Source organism: Oryctolagus cuniculus, chromosome 12 (assembly GCF_051225735.1).
Source record: "Oryctolagus cuniculus isolate XC-2025 breed Fujian yellow rabbit chromosome 12, ASM5122573v1, whole genome shotgun sequence".
NCBI classification, from domain to species: Eukaryota; Metazoa; Chordata; class Mammalia; order Lagomorpha; family Leporidae; genus Oryctolagus; species Oryctolagus cuniculus.
The window spans coordinates 81,869,431-81,887,766 of record NC_142878.1 but is presented as its reverse complement, the minus strand read 5'-3'; the positions used below and the strand labels follow the sequence as shown (position 1 = coordinate 81,887,766).

Genomic DNA, 18,336 nt, shown 5'->3' with positions numbered 1-18,336 from the left:
TGGAGGACTGCCAGAAAGTGAGGATAAAAAGGGGAGCCTTGCACCGCTCTCCATCCTCTTGGGGATCATGGCCCAGTGTGTGTGAACCTCTGGATCTACACACATCTGGAGCGGAAGAGGCAGCCCGTTACTCTGCATGGAGCAGATAGTGGCACAAGCCGACAACGGACAAAGGGCCCAGTGCATGTGAACCTCTGGATCTTCTTGCACGTGGAGCTGAAGAGCCAGCTCGCTAGCCCCCTTGCTAAGTGACCCAAGGCAATGACGGGATCAAAACTCTAGCCGAGATGCCACCTCACCGCCTTGCCTGGACCCCTTATCAGCTTACTGCCAGACCTGACCACAAAGCCGGATCAGGCCTCTCAGCAGGGGACCTCTCCAACTTCTCTCCTTGCCATCTGCCTGGGAACCTTGAGCCTACTGCCCAGAGTGACAGCCTTCCCATGACTTCCTGCCTGTAAGTGACTGATCCGAGATCTGTCTCTGCCAAGATGAGGAGCTCTGGACCTTGAACACTGACACTCTTTTTTGTGACCGTGACACAAGCCTTGAAAACGCAGTTTTTACAAATAATGTTAGTCATCATGTGTAATATAACTATGCTTTGACCCTATATTTTGACCCTATGCAAGGTATCTGCAAATAATGCTGGAGACCTTGGTGTACATATACTATTATAATTGGATAGCCCTCAAAGTACTTTAACACTGTATACTGTGATCAGTTATTAATGAATAATTTCAAGTAGTATTGATATTGATATTAATGGTATTGATTCCAGTAGTCCTCTAGTCATTAAAGAAATAGTGTTACTCTGATAGTTAAGTGTTATTATAGTAAGTAAGTTAAGTAGAAGATAAGTAGTTATGTTAAGCAAAGTAATTAAGCTAAGTAGTTACGTTAAGCTAAGTAGCTAAGTTAAGTAGTTAAGTCACATTTAGTAGTGGTCTTAAGTTTATTGATAGGTGTATTAAATAGTATAGATTGATAAGTATATCTCTCTGTGTAACTCTGACTTTCAAACTAATAAATAAATCTTGAAAAAGAAAAGAAAGCAAAAGAAGCCTCAGAAATTTTTAAGTCATAACCTCTGTCCCTTTAATGGAAGATTCTAGTCCTGAAGTTTCAAATACTAAGTCCTAGAAGCAGACTTTAAAGGATTTCCTGTACTTCCCTATGCCAAAATTCCAGTCAAATATAGCCTGCATCTTTTTTTTTTTTTTTTTTTTTTGACAGGCAGAGTGGACAGTGAGAGAGAGAGACAGAGAGAAAGGTCTTCCTTTGCCGTTGGTTCACTCTCCAATGGCCGCCGCGGCCGGCGCGCTGCAGCCGGCGCACCGCGCTGATCCGATGGCAGGAGCCAGGAGCCAGGTGCTTTTCCTGGTCTCCCATGGGGTGCAGGGCCCAAGCACCTGGGCCATCCTCCACTGCACTCCCTGGCCACAGCAGAGAGCTGGCCTGGAAGAGGGGCAACCGGGACAGAATCCGGCGCCCCAACCGGGACTAGAACCCGGTGTGCCGGCTCCGCTAGGCGGAGGATTAGCCTAGTGAGCCACGGCGCCGGCCTTTTTTTTTTTTTTTTTTTTTGACAGGCAGAGTGGACAGTGAGAAAGAGAGAGAGAGAAAGAGAAAGGTCTTCCTTTCTCTTCCAGGCCAAAGCCAGGAACCAGGAACTCCATCATCCTGGTGTCCCACATAGGTCTCAGAGGCCCAAATACTTAGGCCATTTTTTGTGGCCTTCCCAAACGCATTAGCAGGAAGCTGGATAAGCAGCAGAGCAGCTAGAACTTGAACCAAAATGAGATGCCAGCAACACAAGTGGTGGCTTAACCCACTGCACAACATCGGCCTCTAAAGTTTTATTTTGTCCATGTTTTTCACCTGGGGCCCTTCTGAGTCTAAGTTCATCACAGCCTCTTGGTGGGAACAGCACTATAAGAGGATATAATAGAAAAATGTTTTTATAAGGCTTAAGTGGCCATTCTAATCCCCAGGTGAAGGTTTCTCATTTAAAATTCTTGGCTTGCTGCAGAAGAAAAAGTTATTTAGTTCTCTAATTTGGTATTAACCACCTGTTATAATTTATTCAGCATTTATTATATATATGGTACTTTATTATATATATATGAATTACAATCTTCACAATAATTCTAAGATGTAGAAACTATTGATTCCATTTTAATGATGAGGATTTAGGAGTACAGAAGTCCTATAAGGCTAGTGAGTAAAGATATGGTTAATAGGCCTAATATTGAAGATTTCAATAGATGTGACAGAAAAAGTTGAGTCATAATTTGGACACATACCTGGTCTAGATTCGTCTTCTTCCAGATCTATTTGTGAGCTCAGGCTTCAACCTAGCTTTGAAATCTGAGCTCTAGGGGAGCTCTTGTGAGAACCAACTGAAGCGACGGTATCCCATATAGGCGCCGGTTCGAGACCTGGCTGCTCCACTTCCCATCCAGCTTTGGATCGGCGCAGCTCAGGCCGTTGTGGCCAATTGGAGAGTGAACCTCTCTCTCTCTGCCTCTCCTCTCTCTGTAATTCTGACTTTCAAATAAATAAATAAAAAATCTTTTAAAAAATCTGAGCTCTGACAAACAATGGGGTAAATCATTGGATAACAGAAAATGAGAAAAGCAGGGCATATAACAGAGAAAATGCTTACTGTAGTTTTACTGAGACTGCTGTTTCTCAAACATTCTTCCATTCGCTCTAGGCACTTGCAGGGTGATACCTAGGGAAAACCAGAGGGGACACAAACAATTAAGAGATTACATATCTATATAAATTTTATGCTGAAGGTGAAACCCAACTTGATTATCTTTTTTATTTATAAGATAGGTAAGCAATAACTACAAAATATAGATATCTTAAAAAATTTCTGCATGTTTAAGTAATTCAAGAACATGGTGAAAACAAAGAGAAAAAGGACAGTCACCTGATATATGTTTTCTAGGCTTTCTAGAAAAACATAGATTTGTTCCTTTGGCCACTTACATGCAAATCTACAAGAAAGGTGATATTATGGACATCTGAGGTGTGGGTACTGTTCAAAAAGGAATGCCTATGAATGCCGCTACTGCAAACCTGGAAGAGCTGACAGTGTTCCCCAGCATGCTTTCAGCATCATTACAAACAAGGGCCAGATTCTTACCAAGAGAATTAATATGCAAATGTGTTTCTACATCACTTCATGAAATGCATGAAGGAAAATAATCAGAAGAATGACGCCAAAGAGAAAGGTACGTGGGCTCAGCTGCAGCTCCAGACTGCTCCTCCCAGAGCAGCACATCTTGTGAGAACCAACTGAAAGGACCCCAGGCTGCTGAAAGCTATTCCCTAGTAATTCATAGCATCATAGGTGTCAAAAAATAATTAGACATCTGGGCCATAAAAATCTTTCTCTTGAGTAGAAGTGTATCATCCTCTCCCCCACTCAAAAAAAAAAAAAAATTCCTCTAAAAATAGTTAAGTTCTTCCTAACTGGCAATGGTCATGTGCCAAGAAAATCAAGATGGATGAGACCGCATGATCTGCATCTTTAAAAGGTCCAGTCAGCCTAAAGTGCTACCAATGACAGAAGGCTGGCAAAATGCTATGTGGAATGATTAATTCTGCTCAGAGGGCTGGGAAACCCAAGCAAGCTATCAGGTATTAGCTGGTTTGGACGTTAAACAGTTGGACAAAAACTTTACAGTAGAGTTGGCATCCTGGAATAAAGTGAAAATGGTATCTTCTCAGGTTTTAGTCCTCTAAGAGAAGACAGGTGTCAGATATAAATCTACCACTGGAATCAGGTAATTAATTATATGGTTTATATTTGATTACTATATTGTTGTTGTTGTTTTCTGCCTCTTGGGGGAAACAAAGTTGTATTTACCAAAAGTTGGTCCTAGTACTCTTAAGAGCTATGTGAATGCAAGTCAACATGGCAGCTCCCCACTATCCTCACCCTGTAAGAGGTAGTTTAATGAGATGTATATACATTGCAAAAACACTGTTTGGTCTAAATATCAAAGTTTATTGAAATAAAATATAATCTATAATAAAAAATACTACAGGTGTTATTCACTGGTTAACAGTTTTAAGTGTATTAACAAACATCCAACATTTTAATCCAACAATGACACTATCCTTGTGGTACAATAACAAACATGAAATTAAATGTTGAGTAATACTGAATAACTGTTACAAATATTTTATACATTCCCATCTATGTTCAAAATGCCTTTTTAGGAACATCTTCCAAAAATGAAGCTTTTGAAACTTGCTTAAGATACAGTTTTTAGTTAGTTTTAGCATGATTAGCATTTAAAGCAATACACTTATTTCATAGAAATTCAGTTCAACCCTAAGCTGGGTAGGTGCTTTTAGGTGTCTTTATGAATTAAAAAAAAAAAAAAAGGTCTTTCAATGATATTTCCTTTTAATTTTTAGGGTTTATATTATTCCTTTTTAAATAGATTTTATTTATTTGGAAGGCAGAGAGATTGATCTTCCATCCACTGGTTCACTCCCTAAAGGGATTGCAATGGCTGGGGCTGGGCCAGGCTGAAGTCAGAAGCATGGAGCAGCCTGGACTAGAACCAACACTCATATGGTTTGGGCATCTTAGGCGGTGGCTTAACCTGTTTTGCCACACTGCTGGCCCCTATTATTCCTTCACTAGAAATGCAGCAGTCACAAAGCAAAAGAGATGCATTATTTCATAGGTAGACAGGATATTAAGACAAGAGGAAAAGAGTAGAAAAATGTAGGCACTCACACACAAGCTTTATATCTAAACTCTTTGAACACTCAGTTGACCAATCTTGGTCTGGCACAGAGATCTATAACATCATAGCAAATTCTTGACCCAATTAGTTCTGATAGTAAAGTGGAGGAAGAAAATGTTTCTTTATCTTGCTATGTTTCAGGGTTACTTTTTGCAGCCATATACCATCCTACTTGTTTTCCCCAGAACATGTGCCTCAGTACAATTATTGTGCAAAATTCAAGGAAAAAGATTTACATGCATTAGCTGTAGAAAATGACTTTCAGGGTACTTTTGAAGTTTCACAGGTAAAGCTTATCCCTTTTGCAGACTGCTGTGTAGCACTTATACATCAATCTTTATTATATTGTCCTATTTGTGACTTGTAGATATGTGACAATCATCTTTTTATTGAAGAATACATAACCTTTTGACAAAAACCAATGGAGGCTTTTGAAAGCCTCATCTTTAAAAATCTGTAAAGCTAAGATATCATATGTACCCTGTGGAGGGAAATGGTTATTTCATATTACTCATATGTGAAAAAGAACAATAACTGAAAAAAATTGAGACATTTAAGACAGATCTTCAGAAAGTAAATAACAATCTTGGTCTGGAGACATTGCATTAGGTACAGCTGCTTGTAGGGCATTTCAGTTACAAGCCCTTTGGACAGGCCACTGATTTGACAATTTAAGCGGCATTTCAGTTTTATGACTTTCTGTTTAAAGCTGCAAACAACTACAAGGGCCAAAGAAGCCAGGATCATCTCCCAAAGAATTTTGCTTTTTGCAGCCTCTTAATTTATGAGGGAGGTATCCTTGTCTCTCAAAACAGGATATTACAATGTGGATCGCCATTAGGGTTTTAAAGGTAACAGGGATAAATTGTTAAATGCTTTGAAGGAATCCTCAGAGTACAGTTCAGACAAAATAGAATTATTGTAGAACAATGTTTTGTTTTGTTTTCTCTTTAAATCTACTGTAGTTCAAAGCCTAAGATTTCTATTTCTGTCATGTTATCTTAGTACCTAAAATGGGCTACCACTATGCCCTAAAACAATCTGTGTTAGGTAGAGAAATCTGTCTCTTCCTTTTTCAGGACAATAGGACAATGCTGAACTTGAGGCAACAGTTGAAGAATTTTACCCTGTTTTTCGAGTTTAATTTTCTTGAGATCAGAAAAGTGAAATTAGAAACTAGAATCTCTCATGTAAAAATATATATGCATATCACAATTTATTCAACTCTAACAGCAGAAACACTAGGATTCAGTAAGAGACATGCATTAATTAAAGTTTAGATCAATTTTCAAAAAGTTAAGCTTACCAGAATCCTACAATTTTTCCCTCACACTCCATTATCTCTATTTTGTAGTTTACTTAATCAGGAAGCCTTTGATTTTAAAATTTAGTTTAGAATCACCTGAGAAGAATAACCTCAATTCTTCATGTTTCCCCAATAGTCTCAGAAGGGTTGGACATCACTAACAAAAGACATTAACTTATCAGAGAAACTAAGAACTCTAAGATTCCAATGAGTTCCTTTACTATTTTCAGTCCCTTTCTGAAAAGAACTTAATGGCACATTATCAAACAATATTTTACACTAAAAAAAAAAAAACCACAAATAACTAAAATAGCCCTAAAATCAAAGTATTTGACAGATCCAAATGAATTTCACCTATGTAAAAAAATTAATATATTAGTAACTTGATACCATTGTATTTTATTCCACAGTGGGGGAAAGTAATGAGAATCTCAATGTTTAGATCTGTAAAAGATATTGAAAAACACATATTTTAAAATGCTTCTTATACTCTGTAAAACTCTTATTTTGACTCTATAGTCTATAGGAAAAAAAAAGCAACTGTAAAACACATTTTGGGAAGAGATGACACCATACCAAAGACAAGACAATTCTACAAATTTTGACAATATTAACAAAACTGGGTTAAGACACATTATTCCATTGGAAAAAAAAGGTCTCACATTTACAAACAAAAAAAAAAAAGTATAATATCAGTGATGATTTAAGTAATACTCTGTGCTTATACCATGCCCATTATTCAGGAGTGCAAAACACTTTTTTAAAAAAGCATTCTTCACACATTTAAAGAGCAAATTGAGGCACAGAAAGTTTGCTCAAGGCAAGATAAAACTGGATTCTCAAATACAAAATGATCCAGAATTTCACATATCCAGTTTATTAAAATACAAATTTTAGACTAATTTTAACACCACCATCTTAATTTATGAAATATTAGTAAGTTTTCAATTATATTTTAAGTTGCATGACTAAGTATGAGTGATGTGTCAAATCTATAAGCTTCCCATGTTTTAAAATCACAGATACATTGAGAGGAAAGTTAACAAAATATAATATTTAAAAATTTTAAATAATCAAGATTCCTTGAAGACATTTCTGAAAATTATCTTAATTCCCCACTGCAAGATTTTACAGATATCTGTTTTGTATGCCAACATTAATATAGAGATCATAATTATTCTTTCCTTAAATATTTGCCTCTAGTCCTTTTTCCTTTCAAGATCTCTTAGTGAACTGAGTTTGTGATTAATTGAAAATAAAATGCTAGTTAGATTTTGTGCAAATATAAAAAAGATTGATGTTGAGTTCAGTCATGTAAGTTCTCTCATACTGTTTTTTTAGCTAAGCAAGGATCAACAAGTATGAGGAAGAATTCACAACAGAGTGTGAAGTAAGCAAATACTATCACACGAGACAATAAAAATGAGATACAATTATATTCCAAAACCTAATCCTACGCTATGCCTCATTCAACTACCTGACCTTGAAACATGGAAGACATTACTTTAGTTAAGCACACTGGACCGGTGTACAACCAACGCCAATTGTAGCTGGTTCAGAAAGCTAAGTGTATATATGTATATTTGTGTGTGTATTCTTAAAATGGTGATTCTTACAACTGAGGTAAAGTTTCCAGATTCCTTTGAGAATCTAATAGAAGTCATGGAACCTTACTTCAGAAATATACACATAGACACAGCTACACACACACATACAATAAGTATTATCAAATACTAGAATTCACAGCATTATTGATGCAATGTGATTAGACATGAAGAAAATGTTCATACTGCTAATAAAGACAGGCTACTGACTCTAAGGAATAGTCTTTGAAATAAGAGGAAAGTGCAGTAATCATATCCATTCACTCATCTGCCTCTTTTGCTAATTCTAATGATGTTTTGATCAATACAAATGTGCCCCTAATCCAGCCTATAAAAATAAAAAAGAAAATGTTTAAATTCTAACTTCTGCCAGCTGTGTACATGTAACAGTTTTCATGTATTAAGAAAGAGTTTAATATATCACTTTTAAATTCCTATGTACACAATCAGCAATGAAATGCCTGAATACCTGTTTTGCTACCTTGAGCAAAATACAAGAAAATAAAGACACAATAGCTCTAAATTTTTAATAATCTTTAAGGATAGTAAAGTAGTATCTCTGAGAAGTTTGTTGGTTTTAACAGAACTGAACATTTAATTTCCCACCACAGTAATCAAAGTGAACATTTTATCATTATTACTCTTGGTATATCAAACTGAATTCCAGGAATGTAAGAAAGCCTGACTCGGAAATATTATTACATAGAAAAAGTCTGATTTAACAAACATTACATTTTTAAGGTTTTTCTTCTAAGTATACATTAACATCTACTTATCTGATAGCAGCACTGCTGGTTTTGAATGAGTTTTTTTTTTTTTTTCCTTCCAGAGGGAATGCAGAATGGCAGTATTATCTTTGGAACAAATTAATAAGATAATAACAAATGACAGAAGAATAGTTTCTACACATGTATTCTTCAAGGGCAATAAATAGATAAGAATATAATTATGGAAAAATATGCCTCAAATATGGTTCTTTGAATTTCTCAAATTTAATGTTTTGTTCTTATTAAAATATAATGCACTGTCACTACTATCTGTTCTGGGAAAAACAAACCCTGAAGTTTGAGTTTCCTTCCTTAAACAAGAGAATATCAAGAGTAAACATGTATTAGATCAACCTGTTTGAGTCAAAAGACTTTCATAGTATATATGATTACTTTATCAACAGATGTCTATTCCAGGTTATAATCAAGAGACAGACCAAGTATTTTGCACCCAAATTTTATATCCCAAACAGGTTATCTGATGATTTATCATGCTACCATAGGAAATTTGAAGAAATAACAAATTTTGCAACATAAATAGACATGCAATATAGAAGGACATAAAACATACAGCTTAACCCTGGATTTTTCCCTTAGAATAATTCCTTCCATAAATAAGACTTTGCTTTTTACATATAGACTTCGCTATATCTGGTCTGGGATCATGAAGAAAGTTAACTACACAGTTTATAAAAAAAAAAAAAAGCTCAACTACATTTTTATTTTAAAATTTTTTTAGTTTTTTTCTCTCTCCAAACCACAAAACAACATTCTCCAAGTGGATGCTCAGGTCAGGTTATGATGCTCTTAAATGAACACATTTATTCAGGCTTGAAATATAAATCACGCAACTACTTGCAGCAGCAACAGTCTTTTCAAAATTGACTAACACAAACTTTTAAATATAAAGCATATAAAAAGGACTATTAAGGATAGTTTTCCAAAGTGTATCTAGAAAGACAGGAAAAATATTTGTTGCCTCATAATAAAGTTAAATAAATATTCCTTCTGAATCCTATAAACACTGTGAGATGCTTTGAGTTTATTTGGTTCCCATAAGTTAAAAAATATGATTGCTTTTACATAAATTCCTCCAAATTTTATCTACTCTCAAACGTATTGATGTCTTCACTAGACTTGGAGATTATCTCATTCAGAAATGTGCTTTTTTGTTGGTTTTAATAACTACACTTAATTTTCTAGCAATAAACATGATTTAAAATTTAAGATTCAAGGTAATTTTAGAAAATGTAGACATTGAAGCATCTGCTTTTCTACACCCTTATATTTACAAGGCCTTGCATCCACTGTGGTTTGCTCCTTAAACTCACTGATCACATTATCAATAAACAGTAACTGTGGTCCAAGTTACCTATGTTGAAGATTTCAGAATTCTTCGAAATTTTACAACACTACAAAGTCATTAATATCTGATTTCACAGGTTATAAGTATTAGTGTTATGCAATTTTTTGCTCTTGGAAAAGAAATAAAAATCTTTATGTTTTCTATCTAAATTATATCCAAGCTTCATTATCAGTTCTCAAGATAATATCTAAAATGTACATAACTAAAGAAAGGTAAAGCTGTTCAAGGGCTGAACTAGTCCAATATACAATTAAGACTACTTATTCCTGCTATATTTTTGTCTTTTTTATTCTTTTTAAATCCCTATATTAAAGCCCTGGTATCTCATTGATTAGATCATCATTATTATTGAAAAACTTCAGAAACTATTGTGCTAATATTTAGATTTCAGGAAGGAATCAGACTAAATCAATTACCTCCATTCGTTGTTAGAAGATAAAATAGCTTTCTAACTGATATGAATTATGAATGTCACTATGACACAAAAATTTGCTGTGATTCACTTATTTGGCTACAAGTGCAGTATTTTTATGAATGAAAACACACAGCATTTCCAACTTGTAACATGAAACTCCAACTCATAAAGAGTGTATTGTGTGACTTGAAAAAGTTTGATTGTAACAAAGTAACAACCTTTCCCCTGAAAAACATGAACAAAATCCATTGGGAAATCAGGCACAAACGGTATTTATCGGTTTTTCTTCCTTTCTTCCTGTGGTTTTGTTTCTCAAGACATATAGGTGGTTCCAACAGAATCCAACACTTGTTATAAAATGACACAGCTATTTTTTTCCTTTTCCTTTTCCTTTTCTTTTTCTTTCTCTTTTTCACGAGGTTCCTTTCGTTTACGTTCAGCATTCCCAGATTGTCTTCCACTTGATGGAGAGGCTGGTACTACTTGGCCCTGCTTTTAGAAAAATACACAGGAAGAAATTACCCCCAAATATTCTAAGGTGCTCAGTCATAGTTATCTAGCAAGAAAACCCACAAGAGTGAAAGAAATCATTAATGGAAAAAGAAGCTACTGGTATACAGACATGTTGTACTACATAGTGTAATTGCCATTGCCATTATGAATAGATATAATTCATATAGCAAGTATTCAAAATAAATGGAATTTCAAAGAATAACACTGAAGATTATATTACCTTAACCCTCAAATTGTAGAATTTTAAAGAAAGTGATGCCTTTTTGTAAACTAATTCTTTAAAAGTTCATTAAATACCGTAATTTTACTTTTGCTTTTCTAAAATATTTTAAATACAGGAAAATATAAAAAAAGAGTTCAGTGACCACACAGTTATAATAATTTTAATATTTTACCATATTTCCTTCATATGTATATAATACATCCATATACATACATACATTTTTTGAAAGCAGGGTGGATATATTAATATTACATAACATGGGACTCATGAAAAAGATCATGAAATGAGAACAAAAGGGTATATTATTATATAGAGGATATAACTCAGTGAAGATAACATTTGTAAATATCTGTATACCAAATAATAAGGTATCCATACACATATATAAATTTCCACAGATGAGAGAAAACATACAGTATTAGTCTGTGTCTGGCTTATTTGTCTTAACATAATGGTCCCTAATACCATACATTTTGTTGCAAAGGTCAAGATTTCATTCTGTTTTGTGGCTGAGTAATACTCCATTGTGTATATATACCACCTTTTCTTCATCCAGTCAACCAGATATGGTTGATTCCATATCTTTGTTATTGTGAACAAGCTGCAATAAACATGGCAGTGCAGGTATTTTTTTCACATGCTGACTAAATTTCCTTTGGATATATTCCCAAAAGTGGGATAACCATATGGTAGATCTGTTTTTAGTTTTTTGAGGAATCTCCATACTGTTTTCCATAATGGCTGTACTAATTTGCATTCCCACCAACAATGCAAGAAGTTTGTTTCCCTTTCCTTCACATTCTCACTAGCATTTGCTATTTTTGGATTTTTTAAAAATAATTGCCATTGTAACTGGCATGAAATGATATCTCATTGTCATTTTTTTCTTGTATTTTCCTGATGGCTGGTGATACTGAGCATTTTCATGTATATGTTGGCCATCTGCATTTCTTCTTTTGAAAATTGTCTATTCAGATCCTTTGTTTCTTAACTGTTATGTTGTTGTTGAATTTCTTGAACTCCTTTTATTCTCAATATTAATTCTGGATACTAATCCTTTATTAGATGCACAGTTTGCAAATATTTTTTCCCATTCTGTTTGTAGTTTCTTCACTCTGTTGATTGTTTCCTTTGCTGTGCAGAAGCTTCTTAGTGTGCTATAATCCCATTTGTCTATTTTTTGCTTTTATTGCCTGTGCTCTTGGGTCTTATCCAAAAAAATCATTGCTTCTGCCAATGTCTTGGAATAAATAAAATGAATAAACAAATTTTAAAAACAAAATAATTCTGATAACTGAGTGTGTAATAAGTGTATTCTGTAAAGTAAGATAACTTTTTGAGAAAAAAAATAATCATAACATCGTAGGATTCAAGTATTAAGCTTGAGGTAGTCAGTTTTTGAGCTAGAAAAAGAAATTTTATACTTATTTTAATGAGTAATTCTGTATTTTGTCTCATTAGACCTTAAAATCATTTTGTTTGCTTGTATATCCAAAACAAAAAGAACCTCTCTGGGATGACACAGTTAAACATAAAAGAAGGAGAATATTTTTCAGTTTGATGAAAAGTGATTTTACATACAGAAATCCATCTAATAGTAATATTTTCAATTGCTTATAACATTTAACTGGGTAAAGTGAGAACTGAAATGGTGCTGATCACTGCTGAATACATAGTACAGATCAGACATTGGGTTAAGTACTAATGCTAGGTATTTGTTCTTCACTATAAACCTAAGAGTTATGGGGCCAGGACTGTGGCATAGAAGGCTAAGCCTCAGCCTGAAATGCTGGCATCCCATGTGGGCACCAGTTCAAGTCTCAGCTGCTCTACTTCCAATTGAATTCTGTGCTAATGCGCCTGGGAAGGCAGCAGAAGATGGCTCAAGTGCATGGGCCCCTCCACCCATATGAGAAACCCAGAAGTTCTGGCTCCTGGCTATGGCCTGGCCCAGCCCTGGCCATTATGACCATTTGGGGAGTGAACCAGCAACTGGAAGATCTCTCTCTCTCCTTCTCCCTCTTCTCTCTCTTTTCTCTGTATCTCTGCCTTTCAAATAAATAAATAAAATCTTCACCAAAAAAATACACTAAGAGTTAAGTATTATCTTCCATTTTATAGATAAGAAAAATTAGTCTAAAAGAGGTAAAGGACTTTGTCCAAGGTATTCCAAATAGGAAAGAGAGACAGAAGAAGGAAATGCAAATCCACATTTCTCTGACTCCAAAGTCTACTTTTTCTGGTAGTACTTCATATTGTTCTCTAGTTGAGAGAAATTACTTTGCTCAAATTGGTTTATTTCTTTTGAAAGCTCCCAACTTCTGGTTCACTACCTAAATACCTGCTACAGATGGGTTAGGCCAGGCCAGGACCAAGAGCTAGAAACTCATCCCAAAAGGGTGGCAGAAAGCCAAACACTTGAGCTATCACAATTGCTGTTTCTTGGGGCCTGCATAGCAGGAAAGTGGAATCAGAAGCCATGACCAGGAAATCAATCCAGGCACTCCAATATGGGATGTCTCAACTGGTAGGTCAAATGCTGACCCCAAATAGGTTGATTTTCTTTAAAGCATTTAAGAACTTAAAAAAGTAAATTTGAAAAATGTTGCCATCAGAATTTTAGGAGAAATAATTTTATTATATGAGAAATAGGATAGTCACAACTTAGGATATAAAACCCATGGGTTTCAAAATGTTAATAAAACAAAGAGTCAAGATTTAATTTTAATTAATTTTTTTTACCTCAAGCAGAAAGTTCTTTATTGCTAAAATAATCCTTATATTTAAGAACTGGAACACTGGGTTTTACCTGTGCCTGTGTAGAGGAGGAAGCAGCAGCAGCAGCTGCTGCTGCTTGTTCTTGTTCTTGATAGTATTGAGAAGCCCGCCTATCCTCTTCTTCTTGGAGTTTCTTTGCTAGTTCCAAATCACTGATTCCTTCTGGGATTTGTTCCCAATTGATCTCTTGGTTCTGCTGTTCTTGTTGCAGAGACAATGCCATAAGGTAGTCCTAAGAAATTCAAATATAACCATCTTTAGCTATGAGATTTTACCTAAACATTAATGAGTACAATTGTAGGTGCTATAACTATAAAGCTACGAGAATGGGTTTGTAAAAAAGCACACTGGAGTTTAAATACTGAAATGAAAATTATTTTCCTAAGTCTTTCCTTTGGGTAGCTATGAACTTATTTCAGTGATGCTGTCATTGCTCTAAATATTTTTGGAATTCACTTTAAATTCTTTTTAGAAGCAGTATATAAGGTATTCACAAAAGCTTAAAAAATGTTTCCTTGTTTACAAAAGAAACATGTGCCCGCAAAAAATGCAAACAAAGCAGAAAACCATAAATTAGAATGTTTAAGTCACTATAATATTACACAGAGCTAACTACTATTACCAACTAATACATATCCACTTAGAATTTGCCTACACTTACATATAAACTCAAACACATCTCCCATTCTCTGAAACTGCTGTAGTCCGTTTCCTTTTCCATTTACTGTCATAAAAGTTTAGTTTATAAGAAAAGAATTTCCCAAGAATATTAACTGAATATTCTTCCAAAAGCTGCTTGTTAAAGCCAAGATAATAGTACATCATACAGTCATCCTCAATTACATAACAACTTTCTCCCTCCTCCCACATAAACACTCAGATAATCGCCTATGAGAAAAAAGTGGTACATTTTGGCAAAAAGTTCTATTATCTAACTCTATATTTATTAACATTTAAACACAGGCACTCCAACATGGCTGCATGAAACTTGGTAACTCTAACTTCAAAATAAGAGAATTTTAAATAATTCAGAGGCCATATAAAAGTTCATTTCTGGGGCCAGCACTGTGGCATAGTAGGGCAAGCCTCTGCCTGCAGCAGTGGCATCCCATACAGGTGCTGGTTCAAGTCCCAGCTGCTTCATTTCTGATCCAGCTCCCTGACAATGGCCTGGGAAAGCAATAGAAGATGGACCAAGGGCTTGGGCTCCTGCAGCCACATAGGAGACCTGGAAGAAGCTCCTGGTTCCTGGCTTCAGAATGGCCCAGCTCAGGCCATTACAACTATTTGGGGGCATGAATCAGCAGATGGAAGACCTGTCTGTCTGTCTCTCTCTATTTTTGCCACTCAAATAATAAATAAATCTTAAAATAAAATAAAAGTTCATTGCCTGTGAAGACCTTATACACTGTATATGTATGATGATTGGCCTCAAAAATCTATCCTTCAAGTTTTTTTCTTCATTTCTTCAAGCCCTGGTCCTTACCAAGCCCCATGATTTATTTTATTTTTTATTTCCTACATTCTTTTAAAATTTATTTATTTTCATTTTATTTGAGAGATATAGAGGCAGACAGGTAATTCCATCTGTTGGTTCATTCCTCAAATGCATGCAATAACTAGGGTTAGGCCAGGTCAAAACCAGGAACCCAGAACTCAATTCAGGTCTTTTTATTTTTTTTTTTTTTAAAGATTCTATTTATTTATTTGAGAGCTAAAGTTACAGACAGTGAGAGGGAAAGACAGAGAGAAAGGTCTTCCATCTGCTGGTTCACTCCCCAAATGGCTGCAATGGCCGGAGCTGAGCCGATCTGAAGCCAGGAGCCAGGTGCTTCTTCTCGGTCTCCCAGCTGGGAGCAGGGGCCTAGCACCTGGGCCATCCTCCACTGCTTTCCCAGGCCTTTGCAGAGAGCTGATTTGGAAGAGGAGCAGCTGGTACTAGAACTGGTGTCCATATGGGATGCCTCCGTTGGCAAAGAATTAACCTACTCCGCCCCTCAATTCAGGTCTTACACACAGGCGACAATATTTGAACAACTGCTTCCCACAGTGACATCAGCAGGAAGCTGGATTGGAAGCAAGCTAGCCGGAACTTGAACCAGCAACTCTGATATGAGATGTGGGTAACTTACTTGCTGTGCCATAAACCCACCCCATCTCACGACCTTAAATCCTATTCCTTCCTTTTTTATTCCATAAACACTAATCTCAACATTTTACAATTAGATTACCATAACTATCTATTGTTGCTTTGCCTTCATTCCCTTTGCTCCAGTATTTTTACATATATTGGTTAGGAAAATCCTATATACATTTTAAATAACATTTCAAAACAATACCCCTGAATAGATTCTGAAAGAAAATTAGTACACTATCACAGCTGTTTCTCAAAAAGTCGAGTCCTAGAAAGATCAGCATTCTTTTAAATCAAGTATTCATTAATATACTCATAGCTTGCTATTCAAATTGCTATTAAATAACTTAGTATATAATAATAGTTGGTCAAATATCTACTTCTTCTGCTAGACTGTAGCATCTTTGAAAACGAGACTGATCTGTTTTTGAATCCCAGAACTTAGTTACAGTGCCAGGAATACAACTGCTCATTTGCCAAAGGAACAGTGTCTATGCACTTAAATTGTTATGGGCAAAATATGTGTCAGCTGTTTCCATTGGCAAATTTTGGCTTCAGTCGGGGAAGAATTAATATTACCATTATATTTTGAATAAGCAGCACACCTGTGGCTCCAAGTCTGCTCAACTATGGCAAAAATCTCATTTGTCTCAGCCCTACATGACAGTTCGACCCCGTAGTGCAGTTCATGCTGTTAAGTATTGCTCTTGGTTAGCTTGGAATATTGGATATTCTAAAGCTTAGAATATCCACCTACTTATCACTCAGCACATGCTATCTTCTAAACTCTCTGCATTTTTCTGATTAGGTAAAATATATCTCAAATGTGTGCTTCTCTCTCCCTCACAAGGCTAAGCCCTCATCAATGCTTTTTTTTAAAAAAAAGTTATTTACTTGAAAAATCAGAATTACACAGAGAAGGAGAGGCAGAGATAGAGTCTTCCATCCACTGGTTCACTCCTCAGTTGGCCGCAACAGCTGGAGCTTCACTGATCCGAAGCCAGGAGCCAGGAGCTTTGTCCAGGTGTCCGATGCGGGCGCAAGGGCCCAAGGACCTGGGCCATCTTCCACTGCTCTCCCAGGCCATAGCAGAGAGCTGGATCTCTCTGCTATGTGGAGAAGCCAGGACTCGAACTGGCGCCCATATGGGATGCTAGCACTGCAGGCGGCGGCTCTACCCATTACACCACAGCGCCGGCTCCATAAATAAATCTTTTTTTAAAAAAATAATTATCATCTGTGACCAGAGCTCAGTTTTAGATGGTTGGTTCTCAGTGCGGCAATGCTTGCAGGTTGGACTTTTTTTTTTTTTTTTTTGACAGGCAGAGTGGACAGTGAGACAGAGAGAAAGGTCTTCCTTTGCCATTGGTTCACGCCCCAGTGGCCGCCGCAGCCAGCGCGCTGTGGCTGGTGCACTGCGCTGATCCGAAGGCAGGAGCCAGGTGCTTCTGCTGGTCTCCCATGTGGGTGCAGGGCCCAAGCACTTGGGCCATCCTCCACTGCACTCCCAGGCCGCAGCAGAGAGCTGGACTGGCAGAGGAACAACCGGGACAGAATCCGGTACCCCAACCGGGACTAGAACCCGGTGTGCTGGTGCCGCAGGTGGAAGATTAGCCTAGTGAGCTGTGGCGCCGGCCTGCAGGTTGGACTTTTAAGAGGTGGGGTCAAGTAAGAGGTCCTTATGTCGATTCAGGTACTCAGGGGACTGATACTAGGCTCTTTGGTTTCCTGTTTAGAGATGTGATCTCTTCCTTCCACATGTCCTCCCACTGCTGTAATGCTTTGCACAGTTAGGCCTTCACCAGGGACCAAATCAATAGGGCTACTCAGTCATAGACTTTGAACTCTAAGACAAATAAACCTCTTTTCTTTATAAAGTTGGCCTACTTCAAGTATTTTGTTTCAGTAATAAAAAAAAATCAGACTAGTACATTTGCTATGCATTCTTCACACAACAGTCATTTAAAACAGGTAAAGTAGATCATGTCATTTTCATGTCTAACATTCAGCATGGCTTTCCTACTGCAATTAGAATAAAATCCAGGGGCCAGCACTGTGACGTAGCAGGTCGCCACCTGCAGTGCTGGCATCTTATATGGATGCCAGTTTGAGTCCTAGCTGCTCCACTTCTGATCTAGCTCTCTGCTATGGCCTGGGAAAGCAATGGAAGATGGCCCAAGTCCTTGGGACCCTGCACCTGCATGGGAGACCCGGAAGAAGTTCTTGGCTCCTGGCTTTGGATTGGCGCAGCTCCGGCTGTTGTGGCCAATTGGGGAGTGAACCAGTGGATGGAAGACCTCACTCTCTCCGCCTCTCCTTCTCTGTGTAACTCGTTCAGATAAATAAATAAAAATCTTAAAAAAAAAAAAAAAAGAATAAAATCCAAACTCCTAACCATGACTTTCATAGTTCAACACTATCTGGGCTTCTGAACCAAAGGATATACTTAAAA

General features: G+C 36.7%; 1 protein-coding gene across 14 annotated transcripts in view; it reads right to left on the bottom strand.

Moving 5' to 3' along the window:
- Positions 1-2,099: 2,099 nt before the first annotated feature.
- Positions 2,100-18,336, bottom strand: part of MINDY2 (MINDY lysine 48 deubiquitinase 2) — an 87,402-nt gene continuing 71,165 nt past the window's right edge. For 3 of the 14 annotated variants that reach the window (XM_051821955.3, XM_051821956.3, XM_089310449.1), the window contains 3 exons: positions 13,782-13,982; positions 2,669-2,737; positions 2,100-2,550 (listed from right to left, as the gene is read on the bottom strand). In XM_051821955.3, coding sequence (XP_051677915.3) covers positions 2,353-2,550; positions 2,669-2,737; positions 13,782-13,982 — 468 coding nt within the window. In that variant the 3' untranslated portion in view covers positions 2,100-2,352. Of the gene's footprint in view, positions 2,551-2,668; positions 2,738-4,003; positions 12,376-13,781; positions 13,983-18,336 lie in introns of those variants that run through there. The other 11 variants (XM_002718209.6, XM_070054299.2, XM_089310450.1 and 8 more) reach the window with 5 other exon arrangements.